Below are 19,679 nucleotides of genomic sequence, written 5' to 3'. Positions count from 1 at the left end.
TATTGCATTATTTATCTGTCCCACTCAGAGACTCTGCTTGTTGTGTTACTGTGAACAACTGAAACACTTCTGCGATCAAATGAGTACAAATCAAGATGAACACACACACACACACACAGTGGTTGTAGTGTACATAATAAAGTGGCCAGTGAGTTCATACAGGTTCTCATTATGTGTCTGTTTCTCCTGGTGTAAACAAGAGAAACTGCAGGTGAGGTTTGTTTACATTAAATAGCCCTGCCCACCCTGATTGTAGCCCCACCCCCTCTTGTACAAACAGATGTCCTCGTCACCTGGAGCTCATTAAACCTTTGACACTTAATCTTCACTCACACAACCACTGACTGACCTACATTCTGTTACCGCTGCTGTTTCTGTTACTGCTGCTGCTGCTGTTACTACTGCTGTTGCTGTTTCTGTTACTGCTGCTGCTGTTTCTGCTGCTGCTGTTTCTATTACTGCTGCTGCTGTTTCTGCTGCTGCTGTTACTGCTGCTGCTGTTTCTGTTACTACTGCTGTTACTGCTGCTGCTGTTACTGCTGCTTTTACTGTTTTTGCTGCTGCTGCTGTTGTTGTTACTGCTGCTTTTACTGTTTTTGCTGCTGCTGCTGCTTTTGCTGCTGTTGTTACTGCTGCTGCTGTTTCTGCTGCTGCTGTTGTTACTGCTGCTGCTGTTACTGTTACTTCTGCTGTGACTGCTGCTGCTGCTGTTACTGTTACTGCTGGTGCTGTTACTGCTGCTGCTGATGTTACTGTTACTGCTGCTGTTTCTGCTGCTGCTGTTACTGTTACTGCTGCTGCTGATGTTACTGTTACTGCTGCGGTTTCTGCTGCTGCTGTTACTGTTACTGCTGCGGTTACTGCTGCTGTTTTTCCGCTGCTGCTGCTGTTACTGCTGCTGTTTTTACTGCTGCTGCTGTTGTTACTGCTGCTGTTTCTGCTGCTGCATGTAAATACATTTGAATGGCAGTTGTAGAGATATTTACATAACAAATTCAGGAGCCACAGACACAGAGCTCACATTAGGGGAATTCGAAAAATCATGTTTGTTGGGTTTTCTATGTAAGTTTAAGTTTCACATCTGATCTGATTTCAGGATTTTAACGTCATGCGTTTTCAGTCGAGAGCAGATGTGCAAAAAGGGTGTGAGCGTTAATGTCATTACCTCCCACACCAGAGAAAATCAGTGATTTCAACATCACACACACACACACACTCTCCCACACCAGAGAAAATCAGTGATTTTAACATCACACACACACACACACACACACTCACACACACTCTCCCACACCAGAGAAAATCAGTGATTTTAACATCACACACACACACACACACTCACACACACTCTCCCACACCAGAGACAATCAGTGATTTTAACATCACACACACACACACACACACACACACACACACACACACACAGGAGTTGTTGATCCACTGCTGCCTCCATCACTAACTTCTAATGTCTGATTTAGTCAAACTCGGCTTTTGAGAGGATCAGCAGCTAAAATCACAGACTTTCTCTGTGGATTTTGGTGTGGGAGAGTGAGTGTCCCGCACTGTACCAGTTCTTCTTATCATGACATTTTGTGGATTCATTTCATCATTAAAAATAATATTATTATTAAAAAGTTGAAAACATTGAACATTAGGAGGAAATAGTAAAAAAAAAACTCAGTAACTAGTGATTATTTATGTTTCCTCTGACGGATCAGAGCTGAACGAGTGTGTGTGTGTGTGTGTGTGTGTGTGTGTGTGTGTGTGTGTGTGTGTGTGGGTGGGGGGGGGTTTAAAGGGTAAAAGCTTTACTGCATAATTTACAAACATTTGGACTCAATTAGATTTGTCGCTGCTGAGAACCTGGTAACGGTTACCACAGCAGCAGTAACAGCAGTAGTAACAGCAGCAGCAGCAGTAACAGCAGCAGCAGCAGTAAAAGCAGCAACAGTAAGAGAAGCAGCAGCAGTAAAAGCAGTAGCTGTAAAAGCAGCAGCAGCAGTAACAGCAGCAGAAACAGCAGCAGCAGAGTGTTGCTGAGCACTAACTGCTGCCAGTCACATGTCAGGGCTGATGTGATTAACCCCTCATTCTCCTCACACAGTGTCAGATACTTGGAGTTTCACCGTCGTACCACAGAGGTGACGTGAGGAACCTGATACTCTGGTGGGGGTGGAGTTTGTTTCACAGTAGTTAACCTGTGGTGGACGACACACACGCACACTCACAGTTTCACATGTTTCCTTCAGCCTCAAGTCACAAAACACACCAATACTTCAATAAGTTCAGTCGCTGCCTTAAAAAAGCGAGTAAAGACAATCTGAAGTCATTCTTTCATGTCAAAGTCAATCAAATGAATCATTTGCAATGACTTTTTATTCCTCAACTCTTTCTTTTAAAGTGTACTCTGATAATAGATGTGTTTTTATTCATAATTAAAATGTATTCATTTTCTGACTTTTCAGCTACTTTATTAATCCCAAACTGGGAGTGCAGCTCCCAGTCTCACCATTAGATGTCACTAATTCTCACACACTGGACCTTTAACTCTCTCTCTCTCCTAATTCACAGACGTACATCGGCTCCATCCTGGCGGCAGTGAATCCATACCAGACGCTCCCTGGTCTTTACGACAGTTCCACGGTGGAACTTTACAGTCGACGCCACCTCGGTGAAATCTCGCCGCACATCTACGCCGTCGCCAACGAGTGCTACCGCTCGCTGTGGAAGAGGCTTCATAACCAGTGTGTGCTCATCAGGTACAACATAATCACTTCACTTTTCTTTAAAAAGCACTTTAATCTCACTCAGATAGAACCTGGTACCTGCTGTTTTTTTTAGTTTCTGCTCTGACGAGGTTCTGCTGAGCTCATGTCAACAGACTGAAGGTCCCTGATTGGTCAGAGTGTCGTCACTGAAGAGTCATGAGCGTGACGTCAACCAAAAATCCAGTCCAAAATCTACTTAAAAGTTCCAAATTCTACTTAAAGTTCCAAATTCTACTTAAAGTTTCAAATTCTACTTAAAGTTCCAAATTCTACTTAAAGTTTCAAATTCTACTTAAAGTTCCAAATTCTACTTCACTGCTCGTTCACTGCTCTCAGAGGCGTCGAGCGTCATTCACTGCTCTCAGAGACGCGAGCGTCGTTCACTGCTCTCAGAGGCGCGAGCGTCGTTCACTGCTCTCAGAGACGCGAGCGCGTTCACTGCTCTCAGAGACGCGAGCGTCGTTCACTGCTCTCAGAGGCGCGAGCGTCGTTCACTGCTCTCAGAGGCGCGAGCGTCGTTCACTGCTCTCAGAGGCGCGAGCGTCGTTCACTGCTCTCAGAGGTGTCAAGCGTCGTTCACAGGCGTTTGGTTCAGCCTGCAATTACATGCAAATTAGCTGCCGTTATTTTACAGTGCACTTTTATTGGCCTCGTGGGTAATAAGACACGTATGTTCCTTTTATGTTCCTTTTGCTTTCCTCGTAAACGTGAGCGCTCTGCGTTTATTGACAGCTGGTTGTTACGAGGCACTGACTGCACTGTCAGCGCCCCCTGCTGCTAACCTGGCACGCTTGCTCTCAGTGAAAACACAAAGGGAACAAATTGAGCAACACAACAAAAGTTTCACTTTTGTTCACAACCAAAGGTTAGATGTGGGAGAGTGAGCGGTTTACAGTGAGATAAAGACATGTTCTTAAGATATCGTGGACTTAAGATGATGTAGATTTCATTCAATATGTTTTAGATAGATAGGTAGATAAAATCTCTGTTTCCTTGTGTAAAAGTGAAGTTTGTAAACCACTCACTCTCCCACACCAAAGCACACACAGGAGTTGTTGATCCACTGCTGCCTCCATCACTAACTTCTTAGGGATTTTTTATCTATTATCATTTAAACGCAGTATGATCTTCTGTATTTTTAACCTGAATAAAATCAAAGCGACCACGTCGTCTCCTGTTCAGGACACAGAGGCTCTTTGTGCGACAGGAAGTTGGTCAGCGGGAAGAATATCCGCGCAGCCACGCGCACAGCGAGGCGTAAACACAAACATTATTATCATGTTGTGCACAGACTCACCATTGTTCACACAGAGAAGGCAGCAAACTTCACTGCACTCAGCTCCTGTTTGCTTTTCACCAGTAAATCTGTCACTTCAACTCATACAAAAACAACCGTAGTTTTTGTATTTTTTTCCATGACAGCAGTAGCAACAGCAGCAGAATCAGCAGCAGAATCATCAGCAGCAGTAGCAGTAATCTACTTTTAGCAGTAATCTCATTTAATTTAATTAATTTCTATCATCTATGTTCTAAAGTTAAGTTTACTGTCAAGTTCCCATCAGCAATGAAAGGGTTACTGTCCTGAAACATGTTATCCAATCAGAATCGTCCGCCTCTATTAGGCCTCGGTTAGCTGGCTCATTCATTGGTTAGGACTAAACGAATACCCGGAGAAGGCCAAGCTATGTGTTTTGGTTTGGAGAGAGATGGGAAAATTGACCAATCACGGTTTGATTGGTCAAACCGTGATTGAAGTGATTAAAGTAGCTGGGCGGGCCAAAAACAAAAGATCCTCGGCCTTTGAGAAGTCCTAACAGCGCAGATCTAACTCTAGACCGCGCCCCCAGAGTGCTGAGAGAGGTTGAGAGACAGTAAAATGGCGGCGGGAGACAAGAGCGGTGTTGTGGCTAGCTTGATAGCATCACCTTTGTCAAGACGGCCTTTCACAGAAAAACTTCAAATAATAAAAAATAGAAGTCCAACTCCAGAACTGGAATTAAAAGAAAAGGTTATGAAAGTGGAAAGGCATTTCAAGACCGAAAATTCGTATTAGTTGGAGACGTGCGCACAGCGTACCGGAAGCTGCACAGTGAAAACTACGGGCTGCACTTTGACTTCCCCAGGCTCAAGATTGAACTGACAGTCACGTACAACAAGGAGCCCATCAGACCTGCTGCACTTTGTGACACTTAAAGAGCTGACTGAGAGCCTGGTGCTCCCCCGTGGAGTGGTCTTACTCTGCTCTGAAGCGAGTCAGAACCAGTACTGGACAGGATCGCCTAGGAGCTTTGGTACTGACGTCCATAGAGAAAGGACTTTTTTTGGAACTCAAATCAAAGGACAAACTTTACTACGCTGCCATCGCCTACTTCACAAGGAAGGACCAACAAATGGATTTGGTTTCCATGTAAGGTAGGCCTATGTTGTAAGGAAGGCCTATGTTTTAAGCCCCCTAGCTTGAGTGTGGTTTGAAAAGTGCTGGGTACTTCATCCGTTTGACGTTTCATTACAATATGCACTGCATTACAGTATATTGAGTGGCTCTGACACAATAAAAAATAACACATACACATACAAAAAACTGAGAATGTGCAGAAGGTTCCCCTCGTGGGTCCTCTCCCCAGCCACCAGTGGACTGGAGCGTGAGCATGCGATAAGAAATATAGTTCCACATCATTTCAACAATGTAGTCATCATGCTCTTCAGTTTTATGAAGGGTTGCAGTTGTTTAACGCTTTCAGTCCCCCATGATTCATTTTCTCAGCAATGATGGCTGAGCTGTACGCTGACCACTGACGCACACTCGCAGAGACACACATACAGACACACACACATACAGGCACACACACTCTCACTCACACAGAGACACACACTCACAAAGAAACACCAAAGTGATTTTGGAACAGACCATCATAAAACATGTAACATGCTGCTACCCATCGCCCACACACACACGCATGTTGGACATTCATGACTTGAGGGGACATTGCATTGACTTACATTCATTTCCTGGAGACCTACCCTAACCTTAACCACAATTACTACTGGCCTAATCCTAACCTTACCCTAACCCTAACCTCAACCTAACCTTAAAACATATCTTCACCTTAAAATGTAGTCATTTACGTTGTGGGGACTTGATTTTTGTCCCCACAAGGAAGACAAGTCCCCATAATGTGACTGTGTAAACAGTTTTAGGTCCCCACAACATTAGTAATACCCGCACACACACACACACAGAAAGGGGCATTTCACTGTGTGTGTGTGTGTGTGTGTGTGTGTGTGTGTAAGATCAGCTATAAATTGCAACCTTGCACTTTCAGACGAGGCAGGAAGCACTCCTTTTTTTTTTGCAAGGATCTAAGGATTATGGGTAATCAGATCCAGGAGGAGGCGAGGAAGAGGAGGAGCCTGAAACAGGAGCCCATGCAGAAGCAGAGGAGGAGGAGGAGGAGCCTGAAACAGGAGCCCGTGCACAAGTAGACGAGGAGGAGGAGAAGGAGGAGGAGGAGGCAGCAGCATCTGCTCATTAACACGCAGCATTTTCACTCACTCACACTCAGGATCTGACCTGAGCTGCAGATTTGAGGGAAAACTTCATCTCATGTTGTCATTGTTTCTCCCGCTCACCTCAGTGATGAGTCAGAGTCCGGCTGAGACCAGGTTCTCCTGCATGTGCTGGAAAACCTGAGACCACAGAAGGTTGTTGAAAAGTGCTGAGTCAGGTTTTTAGCACATGGTTCTGATCCTGACCTGCTGAGACTCAGTGAACCCGTCTGAGCCTCGGCTGGAATAAAATCTACGTCTAAGATTAAGAATGTGTTCACGTGAGACGGACGTTGACTTAAACTGCCGTTGTTACTTGTTTTTAGAAAATATCTAAAGGTTAAAGGTCAAACCTCAATAATCAAACTCTTTGACGTCCAGAAGTGTGGATTTTAAGGCTGATGTTGTTTTGACTCTGTGTGTGTGTGTGACTTGACCCCTGCGGTCCATAGTTGACCCTGAGAGTTGGGAGTGTGTTCATTGCTTTGGCATCTGTGGAAACAAAAACCCTGCAGCCGAAAACCAACCTGAGAGGGTTTGAGTGGAGAGTGAAGGAATGATGAAGATGATGATAATGATGATGATGTTACATGAGACAAAACTGATACATTTAAACATTTTACTCATTGTTTATCGTTGTTTTTCTTGTGTTTTATTGCGTTATATAAACCAAAGCTGCCCTGGTTTCTGTTTCATTCATAAATACAAAGAGTGTGTGTGTGTGTGTGTGTGTGTGTGTGTGTGTGTGTGTGTGTGTGTGTGTGTGTGTGTGTGTGTGTGTGTGTGTGTGTGTGTGTGTGTGTGTGTGTGTGTGTGTGTCTTTGTGCCTGAAAGCAACACAACACGTGGCCGCAGGTTTGAATTCCCTCAAACATGAGCTGAAACAGGACAGTGAAGTTTTCTGACGCCTTCACAGAATAAATGATGAGGTTATGATTGAGACAGTGCGCCCTCTACTGGCTGTGTGTGTTTGTGTGTCAGCTGACAGGAGCTGATTCACATCTGACTTGTTTTTTCTGTTTTAAGTTGCAGCAACCGTTTAATCCAAGTGCACACAACCTGCAGGCAAACACACACACACACACAGCCACACCTTAAATAAACACACACACACACAGGCAGGGTCAGGACTCCCTGCAGAGCATGTGACACGTTGTCAGCACAGAAACCTGAGGCTAAAACATTCATTATGATGCTGTTTCTTTTCTTCTTTATTTACAGTGTCTTGTGTTTCAGGTCCTGTTGTGTGCGTTTTCATCACTTCTTCTTGTGTTGTTGTTGCTGTTGGGACAAAAAAAAGGAAATTAGATTTGATTTCATGGAAATTCTTTTACTGATAAAAGGAGAAGAAATAAAACATTATCACAGATATATGGTGTTTGTTTGTTTTTAGCAAGTGAGTCATGTCAAGCATCGCAAATATCAGAGTAAAAGCGTCAACACTGAAATGGCAGAGACAATAAGTTTCTGTGGGGGGTTCCTGGGGGCGGAGCTTTGACCAGCGGGACTGCGACGTATAGATATATTTTTCTACTTTTATACTTACTGTTTATGAAACAAATGGGGCGGAGCCTTCTGTCTTTCGGTGTGCTGGATACGAAGGAAACAGAGGAATTCATGTTGCTAATGTCACAAAAAAAAGCACAAATTGAAGTGTTTCAGGAGCTTTGATGAGCTGCAAATAAACAAATAACATTTTTTTTACTTCTTTAGATACTGCTACCATTGCCCTGCTTTTATTTGACGTATTTTCACTAACAACGAGAAAATAGTTGGTCCAGTGAATTGTTGTGGACGTTTGTGGACTCATCAGCGTTGTTGTTGTGTTTCTGTCGTCAGTGGAGAAAGCGGAGCGGGAAAAACCGAGAGCACCAAACTCATCCTGAAGTTCCTGTCGTCCATGAGTCAGCACTCGCTGGAGACGTCTTCCAGAGACGGGACGTCACATGTGGAGGAGGCACTGCTGGAAAGCAGGTCAGGTTCATCTTAATATTAACTTATCTTATCGTGCGTTTGCTGGTTGACTAACGTCTGCGCTGCTTTTCAGTCCCATCATGGAGGCTTTCGGAAACGCTAAGACCGTCTACAACAACAACTCCAGCCGCTTCGGGAAGTTCGTCCAGCTGCACTTCAGCCAGAAGGGAAACATCCAGGGAGGCCGGATCGTCGACTGTATCCTCCAAATAACCTGAAACTGTGTCCAATGATATCGATATGCTAAATGGACGCTCTGATGTTCCATCTTTGTGGTGTTTGTGTCAGTGTCACGTCCTGTCTCTCTGCCTCTTTGTCCCTCTGTCTCTCTGCCTCTCTGTCTCTTTGTCTCTCTGCCTCTTTGTCTCTCTACCTCTCTGTCTCTTTGTCCCTCTTCCTCTTTGTCTCTCTGTCTCTTTGTCTCTCTGTCTCTTTGTCCCTCTGCCTCTTTGTCTCTCTGTCTTTTTGTCTCCCTGCCTCTTTGTCTCGCTGCCTCTTTGTCTCTCTGCCTCTTTGTCCCTCTGTCTCTTTGTCCCTCTGTCTCTTTGTCCCTCTGCCTCTCTGTCTCTCTGCCTCTTTGTCTCTCTGCCTCTCTGTCTCTTTGTCCCTCTGCCTCTCTGTCTCTTTGTCGCTCTGCCTCTCTGTCTCTTTGTTGCTCTGCCTCTTTGTCACTCTGTCTCTTTGTCTCTCTGTTGTGAGCCTTAACAGACACTTTTTTCCTGACGTCAGATCTTCTAGAAAAGGTGAGTCTTCTTCTAAACCTGAAGCTGAACCTTTAAAACCAGAGCTGCACAGTGTTTGACAGAATCTTTGATCTTTCATCTGTTGACTGTGTCGTGTGTTTGGTCTCAAAGACAACTGTGTGTCACGAGTGTTTCATTGTTGGTTTTCATTGACAGAACCGTGTGGTCCGACAGAACCCAGGAGAGAGAAACTACCACATCTTCTACGCTCTGTTAGCAGGAGCCACCGACCAGCAGAGAGGTGAGAGGAAACACGCCCACCTTTTCCTTCATCACAGTTTGTCACATGATGTTAGAAATGTGGTCTCTGTCGTCCACAGAAACTCTTCGGTTAACAAACACCGACAGCTATCATTACCTGAGGCGGTCGAGCTGCGTCAGCGACAACACCGTCAACGACAAAGACAATTTCCACGATGTCCTGGTAGAACACACACACATGTATCTGCTCCTGAAACACCGTCTCTGTGTGGGCGGGGCTTCATAACGCTCAGTGGTTTCAGAGGAATTAAACACGACACTCAGCGGTTTCCTGTGTGTGTGTGTTTTTTTCCCAGAATGCAATGAGAACGATGCAGTTCACTGAGGAGAACATCGGGGAGATCCTGCGTCTGCTGGCGGTGGTTCTTCACGCGGGGAACATCGAGTTCATGACAGCAGGAGGAGCTCAAGTGTCCTCCAAGTCAGGTCAGTCAGTGTGTCTGTGTTCTGGTGATCAGCTGCTCTCGTTGTGTTCTGGTGATCAGCTGCTCTCGTTGTGTTCTGGTGATCAGCTGCTTTTGTTGTGTTATGCTGATCAGCTGCTCTCGTTGTGTTCTACTGATCAGCTGCTCTTGTTGTGTTCTGCTCTAACATCCATGTTCTGCTGATCAGCTGCTCTGGTGTTCTGCTGATCAGCTGCTCTCGTTGTGTTCTCCTGATCAGCTGCTCTCGTTGTGTTCTGCTGATCAGCTGCTCTCGTTGTGTTCTGCTCTAACGTCCACGTTCTGCTCTAAAGTCCATGTTCTGCTCTAACGTCCATGTTCTGCTGACGTCCATGTTCTGCTCTAACGTCCCTGTTCTGCTCTAACGTCCATGTTCTGCAAGTTCTGCTCTAACGTCCATGTTCTGCTGACGTCCATGTTCTGCTCTAACGTCCCTGTTCTGCTCTAACGTCCATGTTCTGCAAGTTCTGCTCTAACGTCCATGTTCTGCTCTGACGTCCATGTTCTGCTCTAACATCCATGTTCTGCTGACGTCCATGTTCTGCTCTAACATCCATGTTCTGCTGACGTCCATGTTCTGCTCTAACGTCCATGTTCTGCTCTAACGTCCATGTTCTGCATGTTCTGCTCTAACGTCCATGTTCTGCTCTTACGTCAATGTTCTGCTCTAACGTCCACGTTCTGCTCTAACGTCCATGTTCTGATCTAACGTCCATGTTCTGCATGTTCTGCATGTTCTGCTCTAACGTCCATGTTCTGCTCTTACGTCAATGTTCTGCTCTAACGTCCACGTTCTGCTCTAACGTCCATGTTCTGATCTAACGTCCATGTTCTGCATGTTCTGCTCTGACGTCCATGTTCTGCTCTGACGTCCATGTTCTGCTCTGAAGTCCATGTTCTGCTGACATCCATGTTCTGCTGACATCTATGTTCTGCTCTAACGTCCATGTTCTGCTCTAACGTCCATGTTCTGCTTTAAAGTCCATGTTCTGCTCTGACGTCCATGTTCTGCTGACGTCCATGTTCTGATCTAACGTCCATGTTCTGCTCTAACATTCATGTTCTGCTGACGTCCATGTTCTGCTCTAACGTCCATGTTCTGATCTAACCTCCATGTTCTGCTCAAACGTCCATGTTCTGATCTAACGTCCATGTTCTGCATGTTCTGCTCTAACATCCATGTTCTGCTCTGACGTCCATGTTCTGCTCTGACGTCCATGTTCTGCTGACGTCCATGTTCTGCTGACATCTATGTTCTGCTCTAATGTCCATGTTCTGCTTTAAAGTCCATGTTCTGCTCTAACGTCCATGTTCTGCTCTGACGTCCATGTTCTGCTCTAACATCCATGTTCTGCTCTAACAACCATGTTCTGCTCTAACATCCATGTTCTGCTGAAGTCCATGTTCTGCTCTAACGTCCATGTTCTGATCTAACGTCCATGTTCTGCTCAAACGTCCATGTTCTGATCTAACGTCCATGTTCTGCATGTTCTGCTCTAACGTCTATGTTCTGCTCTGACGTCCATGTTCTGCTGACGTCCATGTTCTGCTCTAACGGTCCATGTTCTGCTCTGACGTCCATGTTCTGCTCTGACGTCCATGTTCTGCTCTGACGTCCATGTTCTGCTGACGTCCATGTTCTGCTGACGTCCATGTTCTGCCCTAACATCCATGTTCTGCTTTAAAGTCTGTGTTCTGCTCTAACGTCCATGTTCTGCTCTAACATCCATGTTCTGATCTAACGTCCATGTTCTGCTGACGTCCATGTTCTGCTGACGTCCATGTTCTGCCCTAGCATCCATGTTCTGCTCTAACGTCCACGTTGTGCTCTAACGTCCGTGTTCTGCTCTAATGCCATGTTCTGCTGACATCTGCAGCTCTCAGCTGGACGGCAGACCTCCTGGGCCTGAACTCTGAGCAGCTGGCAGAGGTTTTGACTCACCGGTCCATGATCCTCAGGGGCGAGGAGATCTGCACACCGCTCACTGTAGAACAGGTGAGTCATCCACACTCTTTCATAATCACCTAAAATCAATCATCATCATCTATCGTAAGATAGGAAAGTTTTTTTTAAGTCGTTGTAAAAGTGCTGTGAGCGCCCCCTGTCCATGATTTATCCACTTACAGATGACTCACTTTATTAAATGAACGTCTGTTATAGTCTATGATATCTTCACCTCGTCTACCTCACAGAGAAAACCAGTGATTTTAGCTGCTGCTCCTCTGCTGCCTCGTGTGGTCACTTTGTGTCACTGATGTCAATCTGAACAAAGTTTTTAAAAATAAAACTTTAATTTTAAAAATAAGACATCAGAACTAAGTGCTGTTTGAAAAGTGTGTGTGTGAGTTGGAGGCGTGAACATCGTAGACTTAAGTTACTCTGACTCAAACCCTCTGGTCTTTGAATGTAAATCTCATGCTGCGAAAAACCTGTTTCGCCCTTTGTGTGCAAGCTAGTGAAGTCTCCCCCTAATGGACAGTCAAGAGAATACGTTCAGACATGTGATTTCATCCATTCTTTATTATTCGTTCAACATTTTCCTTCGTTTTTTTCTGCTCCTGAAACTCTCGTTATTGTTGCGGTTTCTTGGCAGGCGGTCGACTCCAGAGACTCCATGGCCATGGCACTTTATTCTCAGTGTTTCAACTGGATCATCTGCAAACTCAACAACCGCATCAGGGGCAGAGAAGACTTCAAGTCCATCAGCATCCTGGACATCTTTGGATTCGAGAACTTCGAGGTGCGTTGGACAGAAACAATAAAAAGCCACCGTGTGACAGATTCTTCATCTTTCTGCTTTAAACTCCTGATTCTCCTGCAGGTCAATCGCTTTGAGCAGTTCAACATCAACTATGCAAACGAGAAGCTTCAGGAATATTTTAACAAGCACATTTTCTCCCTGGAGCAACTTGAGTACAACAAGTAGGTGGAGGTGGTTTTTTCGCACGATAGATGTTTCAGTACAAAAAGTGATCGTTTGAGACTCAGTAGCTCACACATGGAAGTCACGTAACAAAAGACTCACCTGATCAAATCTACTGTACGTCAGTTTAAGTTTACGATATCTTAACAACATGTTCACGGCTTTATCTCAGTGTGGTCACTTTGTGTCATTAAAATAAATTGGAACGAAGGATTTCAAATGTCATATTTAAAAAATAAGACTGGACTTAGTGATGGATCAACAGCTCCTGTGTGTGTGATGTTAAATCACTGATTTTCTCTGTGGACTTTGGTGTGTGAGAGTGTGTGTGTGTGTGTGTGTGTGTGGGGGAGAGTGAGTGGTTTACAAAACGTGACAAAAACTCAGAGAAAGTCATATTTCAGGGTCAGTGTTAGGGTCAGGCACCTGAAACACTGATGATTCTGAGTATTTGGAAAACAAAAAGACAAACATGATCCCTCCTGTTTGTTAGTGAAAGTGAAATTAATCCATTTCTCTGTGTGCTGAAGCTCTGGTCTGTGTATTGATTGATTGATTGGTTGGTTCCTGCAGGGAAGGCCTGGTCTGGGTCGACATTAACTGGATGGATAACGGCGAGTGTCTGGATCTGATCGAGAAGGTGAGCGTTCTGTAGATGTTTCCAGAAAAACAAGCCACACAAGTGATGATGATGATGATGATGATGATGATGAGGATGACGTTTCCATAGAAACTGGGTCTCCTGGCACTGATGAATGAGGAGAGTCACTTCCCTAAAGCCACAGACGGCACCTTACTAGAGAAACTCCACAGCCAGCACTCGGTGCGTCCGTGTTTTCTTCACCTTTAAGAAAATAGAAATGTGTTCACAAAAACAGGAATAATTCAAAAAACTTGTTTTTGCAGAAAAACTCTTTCTATGTCAAACCACGTGTTGCAGTGCATTATTTTGGGGTCAGACATTACGCAGGAGAGGTGAGTGTGTGTGTGTGTGCTTGCGTGTGTGTGCTTGTGTGTGTGTGTCTGACACCCTCTTGTGGCTTGATGCAGGTGGTGTATGACGTGAGGGGGACACTGGAGAAGAACAGAGACACTTTCAGAGACGACATCCTCAACCTGCTGAGGGAGAGCAGGTGCATCTTCTTTCATCGGCTGATTTTTAAACATTTACTTATTTAGGTTATTATTGGAAAGATTTGAGTTAGTCTTTTGTGATTTTTGTACAAATTTAATTCAATGTTGATCTTACAGTTTACGAAAACAAGTGAGCGACAAAGACAAAGAACATTTAACTGAACAAAAGCCAAAAATCTACGTCAGTTTAAGATTACGACGGCTTTATCTCACTGTTAGACTTTTGTAAACCACTCACTCTCCCACACCAAAGCCCAGAGAGAAAATCAGTGATTTTAACGTCACACACACAGGAGTTGTTGATCCACTGCTGCCTCCATCACTAAGTACAGATATGTTAATGTGTATATTCAGCATGTGAAAACCTTTGTTCACATTAACCTCAGTGACACAAAGTGACCACACGAGGCAGCAGAGGACCAGCAGCTCCTGTGTCTCCATGAGCTAAAATCATTGATTTTCTCTGTGGGCTTTGGTGTGAGAGAGTGAATGATTGATAATAAAAAAAAAAAATTTGTTTTTAAACTTCTCTCTGGGTTTGTGTGTGTGTGTGTGTGTGTGTGTTCCAGGCTGGACTTTGTCTATGATCTGTTTGAACACGTGTTGAGCAGAAACAAACAGGACACACTGAAGACGAGCTCCAAACACAGACGACCCACAGTCAGCTCCCAATTCAAGGTGAGACAGGATTCCACAAACTGTCATTCATGGGAGGAGCACATTTTTTTTAGACTATTGTACTTATACACTAACTGTTGTATCTGTCATCATAGCAGGAACAGTACTATTTGTATTTGTCACAGTAGTGTTTATGGCAGGAAAAGTAGTATTTATGGCAGGAACAGTAGTATTTATGGTAGTAACTGTAGTATTTACGGCAGTAACAGTAGTGTTTGTGGCAGGAACAGTAGTGTGTGTGGCAGGAAAAGCAGTATTTATGGCAGGAACAGTAGTATTTATGGTAGTAACTGTAGTATTTACAGCAGTAACAGTAGTGTTTGTGGCAGGAACAGTAGTATTTTTGGCAGTAACAGTAGTATTTAAGGCAGGAACAGTAGTATTTATGACAGTAACTGTAGTATTTATGGCAGTAAAAGTAGTATTTATGGCAGTTACAGCAGTAACAGTAGAATTAATGGCAGGAACAGTAGTCACAGTAGTATTTATGTCAGTAACAGTAGTATTTGTGCCAGGAACAGTAGTATTTATGTCAGTAACAGTAGTATTTATGTCAGTAACAGGAGTATTTATGGCAGGAACAGTAGTAACAGTAGTATTTATGTCAGTAACAGTAGTAACAGTAGTATTTATGTCAGTAACAGTAGTATTTATGGCAGGAACAGTAGTAACAGTAGTATTTATGTCAGTAACAGTAGTATTTGTGGGAGTAACAGTAGTATTATGGCAGTAACAGTAGTATTTGTGGCAGGAACAGTAGTAACAGTAGTATTTATGGCAGTAACAGTAGTATTTATGGCAAGAACAGTAGTAACAGTAGTATTTATGTCAGTAACAGTAGTATTTGTGGCAGGAACAGTAGTATAGGTAGTATTTGTGGCAGGAACAGTAGTAACAGTAGTACTTGTATGTGTTTTGTCACAGAACTCTCTTCACTCTCTGATGGCCACCCTCAGCACTTCAAACCCTTACTTTATACGATGCATCAAACCAAATACACACAAGGTGAGTGCACACGCACACGCACACACACACACACACACGTCTGTCATTTTAATCATCATAAACTCCTCCCCCAACAACCGACTGACAGGAATGAAAAGTGTCTGCTGTGGTGCCCTCTAACCCCCGGTTGCCTAGCAACAGACTGGAGTATTGGAGAATGTGGTGGTTAATGTACACAAATGATGATGGAAACCACTCACTCTCCCACACACACACACACACACACTCACTCTCCCACACCAAAGTCCATAGCTAAAATCTTTTCTCTATGAACTTTGGTGTGAGACAGCGAGTGGTTTACAAACTTCAGTTTCCTGTTGGTAAAGTGTGTCTCACAGTGAGATAAAGACGTGAACTTGTTCTTAAACTATAGATTTTCTTTGTTTTATTAAATGTCCAGAATCAGTGTTTATGTGTGGACTCCTGGACTGGATGTTAAACAAGGCTGCGTGATGACTTTCAAATAGCGCTTAATGTAGTGAGAGGAGGAGGAGGAGGAGCAGGAGGTCAGGGAGGAAGAGCACGTAGCCTTTTAAAAGCTCCCCAGAGGCGTCACTGTCATCTGAGCAGGTGTTGGAGCTGGTTATTGATTTAAAAATGTTGAATATATCTGGATTTTCTTATCGACCCCTGAACAATACTGGGGTTTTTTCAATGCTAATTTTATTAAATTTGTTTTAACAAAAAAGGACAAACATTCATTCAGTAAATTCAATTCAATTCAATTCAATTCAATTGGTCGTCAAAACTGTGAATATTCCCTGACACAGAAATGTTCCTGTTGTAGTTACAAAGTTATGAGGGCGTTTCACAAGTGAAGGGAGTGTTTCACAAGTTATGAGAGCGTTTCACAAGTGAAGGGAGCGTTTCACAAGTTATGAGAACGTTTCACAAGTGAAGAGAGGGTTTCACAAGTGAAGGGAGCATTTCAAAAGTTATGAGAGCGTTTCACAAGTGAAGGGAGCGTTTCACAAGTTATGAGGGCGTTTCACAAGTGAAGAGAGTGTTTCACAAGTGAAGAGAGTGTTTCACAAGTTATGAGAGCGTTTCACAAGTGAAGGGAGCGTTTCAAAAGTTATGAGAGCGTTTCACAATTGAAGGGAGCGTTTCACAAGTTATGAGAGCGTTTCACAAGTTATGAGAGCGTTTCACAAGTGAAGGGAGCGTTTCAAAAGTTATGAGAGTGTTTCACAAGTGAAGGGAGCGTTTCAAAAGTTATGAGAGCGTTTCACAAGTGAAGGGAGCGTTTCAAAAGTTATGAGAGCGTTTCACAAGTGAAGGGAGCGTTTCACAAGTGAAGGGAGCGTTTCACAAGTTATGAGAGCGTTTCACAAGTGAAGGGAGCGTTTCACAAGTTATGAGAGCGTTTCACAAGTGAAGTGAGTGTTTCACAAGTTATGAGAGCGTTTCACAAGTGAAGGGAGCGTTTCACAAGTTATGAGAGCGTTTCACAAGTTATGAGAGCGTTTCACAAGTTATGAGAGCGTTTCACAAGTGAAGGGAGCGTTTCAAAAGTTATGAGAGCGTTTCACAAGTTATGAGAGCGTTTCACAAGTGAAGGGAGTGTTTCACAAGTTATGAGAGCGTTTCACAAGTTATGAGAGCGTTTCACAAGTGAAGGGAGCGTTTCAAAAGTTATGAGAGTGTTTCACAAATGAAGGGAGCGTTTCAAAAGTTATGAGAGCGTTTCACAAGTGAAGGGAGCGTTTCAAAAGTTATGAGAGCGTTTCACAAGTGAAGGGAGCGTTTCAAAAGTTATGAGAGCGTTTCACAAGTGAAGTGAGTGTTTCACAAGTTATGAGAGCGTTTCACAAGTGAAGGGAGCGTTTCACAAGTTATGAGAGCGTTTCACAAGTTATGAGAGCGTTTCACAAGTGAAGGGAGCGTTTCAAAAGTTATGAGAGCGTTTCACAAGTTATGAGAGCGTTTCACAAGTGAAGGGAGCGTTTCACAAGTCATGAGAGCGTTTCACAAGTTATGATAGCGTTTCACAAGTTATGAGAGCGTTTCACAAGTTATGAAATGCTCTCATAACTTGTGAAACACCTAGAAAGGATGATGTTTCTCAAACGTCTTAAAACTCTTCAGTTTGAATGATTTCTTTGTTTAATGGAGCAAAAGAAAGCAGAAAATATTCAACGTTAAGAAACTGAAACCATCAGAAAACTTGTTATAATTCCTTAAAAACACTCAAACAATGAACCCATTGTCAAAACAGTTGAGGATTCATTTAGTAAGCGATGAATCGAGTAATTGTTTCAGCAATGAAGCACACAATCACAATACACAAATTGCAAATAAAATATCAATGTAATCATTCAAAAAATGACGTATTTTTGAATGATTACATTCAAAAATACATTGGAGCAAACAAAATTCTGATCGTTGCAAAAACAAACATTTGTTTTTTCAAACTAATAAAATCCAACATTTTTGAAGGATTAAATCCATGTTTGTGTATTTTACAACTTATTTTTGTTGTTTGCTTCTTAAAAAGTGTTGAAAATATGAAAATATTGACACAAATCTCAAATCTAATTCCATGGTGTGTGTGTAGCCTTCAACAGCCGCCACATTTGAAATTAATGAACAGCAGTTAGCTCTGCTAGCGTTAGCCAGCACGTTTGAATGTAAACAACTAGCTCTCTCTCACACACACACACACACACACACACCCTACAAGTGGCCTGCACAAATTAGCCTCAGCAGGAGACATCACCATGACGACCACAGCCCTCCCTCTCCTCACTAGAAAAAGGGGGAGTGGAGTTTGGAGGTTTTTGAAAGCCTTTGTTTGACTCAGTGTGAGAGTGAGGAGTGAGTGAGACACAGAGACAGTGAGACAAAGTGAGGGACGGAGACATTGGGAGTTTAACAGTGATTTTTTGGCGTGGAGGACACAGAACGAGCGGCAGGAGCAGCGACAATGCACGGTGAGACTGATGATCTCTGTACAGACGGAGTGATGATGCTTGTTGAGCTGCAGATGAACAAAGTGTTTCTTTAAGGACGTTAAGTCACTTACTGCTCAAATTTCATTTGATGTAAAGAATTTACTAATACAGATTTACATAAACTAATACAAATTCAGGATTTGATCAATATTTATCAATAGCCGTAAGAAAATGATGAGTGAGCTTCTTCTCCCTCCACCAGGGGGCAGAGGCTCCATCGTCGTTTGGTAAACGTTTAACTAACGTCTCTGCATTCATTTCACTCGTAAAAATGAAGTTATATATTATATAGAAGCAGCACGTCTAACGTTACTGAGTGTTAGCATCTGGAGTTCTGTTGGCTACTTCCTGTTTCGTGTTGTGGCTGAAATTTAGCCAAATGAGCCAAAGTTTTTGACTTGAGTGGGAGGCTTGAGAGTAAACAACGCAGCAGAGCGTCTGGGACAGTTGGGGATCTGTGCTAAAAGTAGCTCCTCATAGTTTTCAAATAAAAAAGAAATAGCGTGGATGAAGCCACAAAAGCTTTTTTTCAACTGCCATAAAAATTGGGATTGGACGAGGTAAAGCGCTGTATCGTCTGCATATACGTGAAGGCTCAAGACAACATTCAGGAAGGTCACTTATGGATAAACTTAAAAGTACTTCAAAAGTATTGATGGTAACATTAACGACTCGGACATGAGGCTTTTTGAATTTAATGAACAATTTCTCCTTGTTGTCATAGCAATTAAAAAGTGATTTGTATCATGACAAGAAAACATTTTTATTGTACTTCTAAATCTATTTATAGTTCTAGTTATTATGAGGGTCGTTCTCACTGAACACCCAACATCCTGTTTTATTAGTGTTGAGTGGTTAAAAAAGCTCACTGCTCGCTCCACAGTCGCCGTCACGTCCACAAAGAAGCTCCAGTGAAAGTTGTGCGTCCGTGTGTGTGTGTGTGTTTGTGAAAGTCGGGTTAAGCTTAAATCCTGCGGGGTCGGGGATTTATGTCTGTCCATGCGCACAAACATTGTTCCCCAAAAGTTAGAGGATTTGACTTCCTGCTGGTGCCCATATTCAGACCTGGACCCCCAAGGTGGCATATGGCGTATTTCCACCGGCTGTACTCGCCTCGGCACGGCATGATTAGGTTGCATCTCCACTACAAAAAAAGTAACTACTTAACGTGGGCGGAGTCATCACTGCACGGCTGAGTGAAACTGTGGTGACTTTGTTTTCTACGCAACACACACACACAAACACACAC

General features: G+C 43.4%; 1 protein-coding gene across 1 annotated transcript in view; it reads left to right on the top strand.

The window, feature by feature from the left end:
• Positions 1 to 19,679, top strand: part of myo10 (myosin X) — a 62,472-nt gene that overhangs the window by 29,476 nt on the left and 13,317 nt on the right. The window contains exons 4-19 of the mRNA XM_058637287.1: positions 2,572 to 2,759; positions 8,154 to 8,288; positions 8,362 to 8,486; positions 9,018 to 9,031; positions 9,188 to 9,272; positions 9,352 to 9,455; positions 9,589 to 9,718; positions 11,613 to 11,731; positions 12,330 to 12,476; positions 12,558 to 12,658; positions 13,233 to 13,299; positions 13,390 to 13,482; positions 13,566 to 13,634; positions 13,710 to 13,792; positions 14,363 to 14,471; positions 15,396 to 15,476. Of these exons, the coding sequence (XP_058493270.1) occupies positions 2,572 to 2,759; positions 8,154 to 8,288; positions 8,362 to 8,486; positions 9,018 to 9,031; positions 9,188 to 9,272; positions 9,352 to 9,455; positions 9,589 to 9,718; positions 11,613 to 11,731; positions 12,330 to 12,476; positions 12,558 to 12,658; positions 13,233 to 13,299; positions 13,390 to 13,482; positions 13,566 to 13,634; positions 13,710 to 13,792; positions 14,363 to 14,471; positions 15,396 to 15,476 (1,650 nt within the window). The remainder of the gene's footprint in view (positions 1 to 2,571; positions 2,760 to 8,153; positions 8,289 to 8,361; positions 8,487 to 9,017; positions 9,032 to 9,187; positions 9,273 to 9,351; positions 9,456 to 9,588; positions 9,719 to 11,612; positions 11,732 to 12,329; positions 12,477 to 12,557; positions 12,659 to 13,232; positions 13,300 to 13,389; positions 13,483 to 13,565; positions 13,635 to 13,709; positions 13,793 to 14,362; positions 14,472 to 15,395; positions 15,477 to 19,679) is intronic.

This window comes from Solea solea, chromosome 1 (assembly GCF_958295425.1).
Source record: "Solea solea chromosome 1, fSolSol10.1, whole genome shotgun sequence".
Lineage (NCBI taxonomy): Eukaryota > Metazoa > Chordata > Actinopteri > Pleuronectiformes > Soleidae > Solea > Solea solea.
The sequence above is the reverse complement of the archived record's forward strand: the minus strand, read 5'-3'. Positions and strand labels throughout refer to the sequence as shown.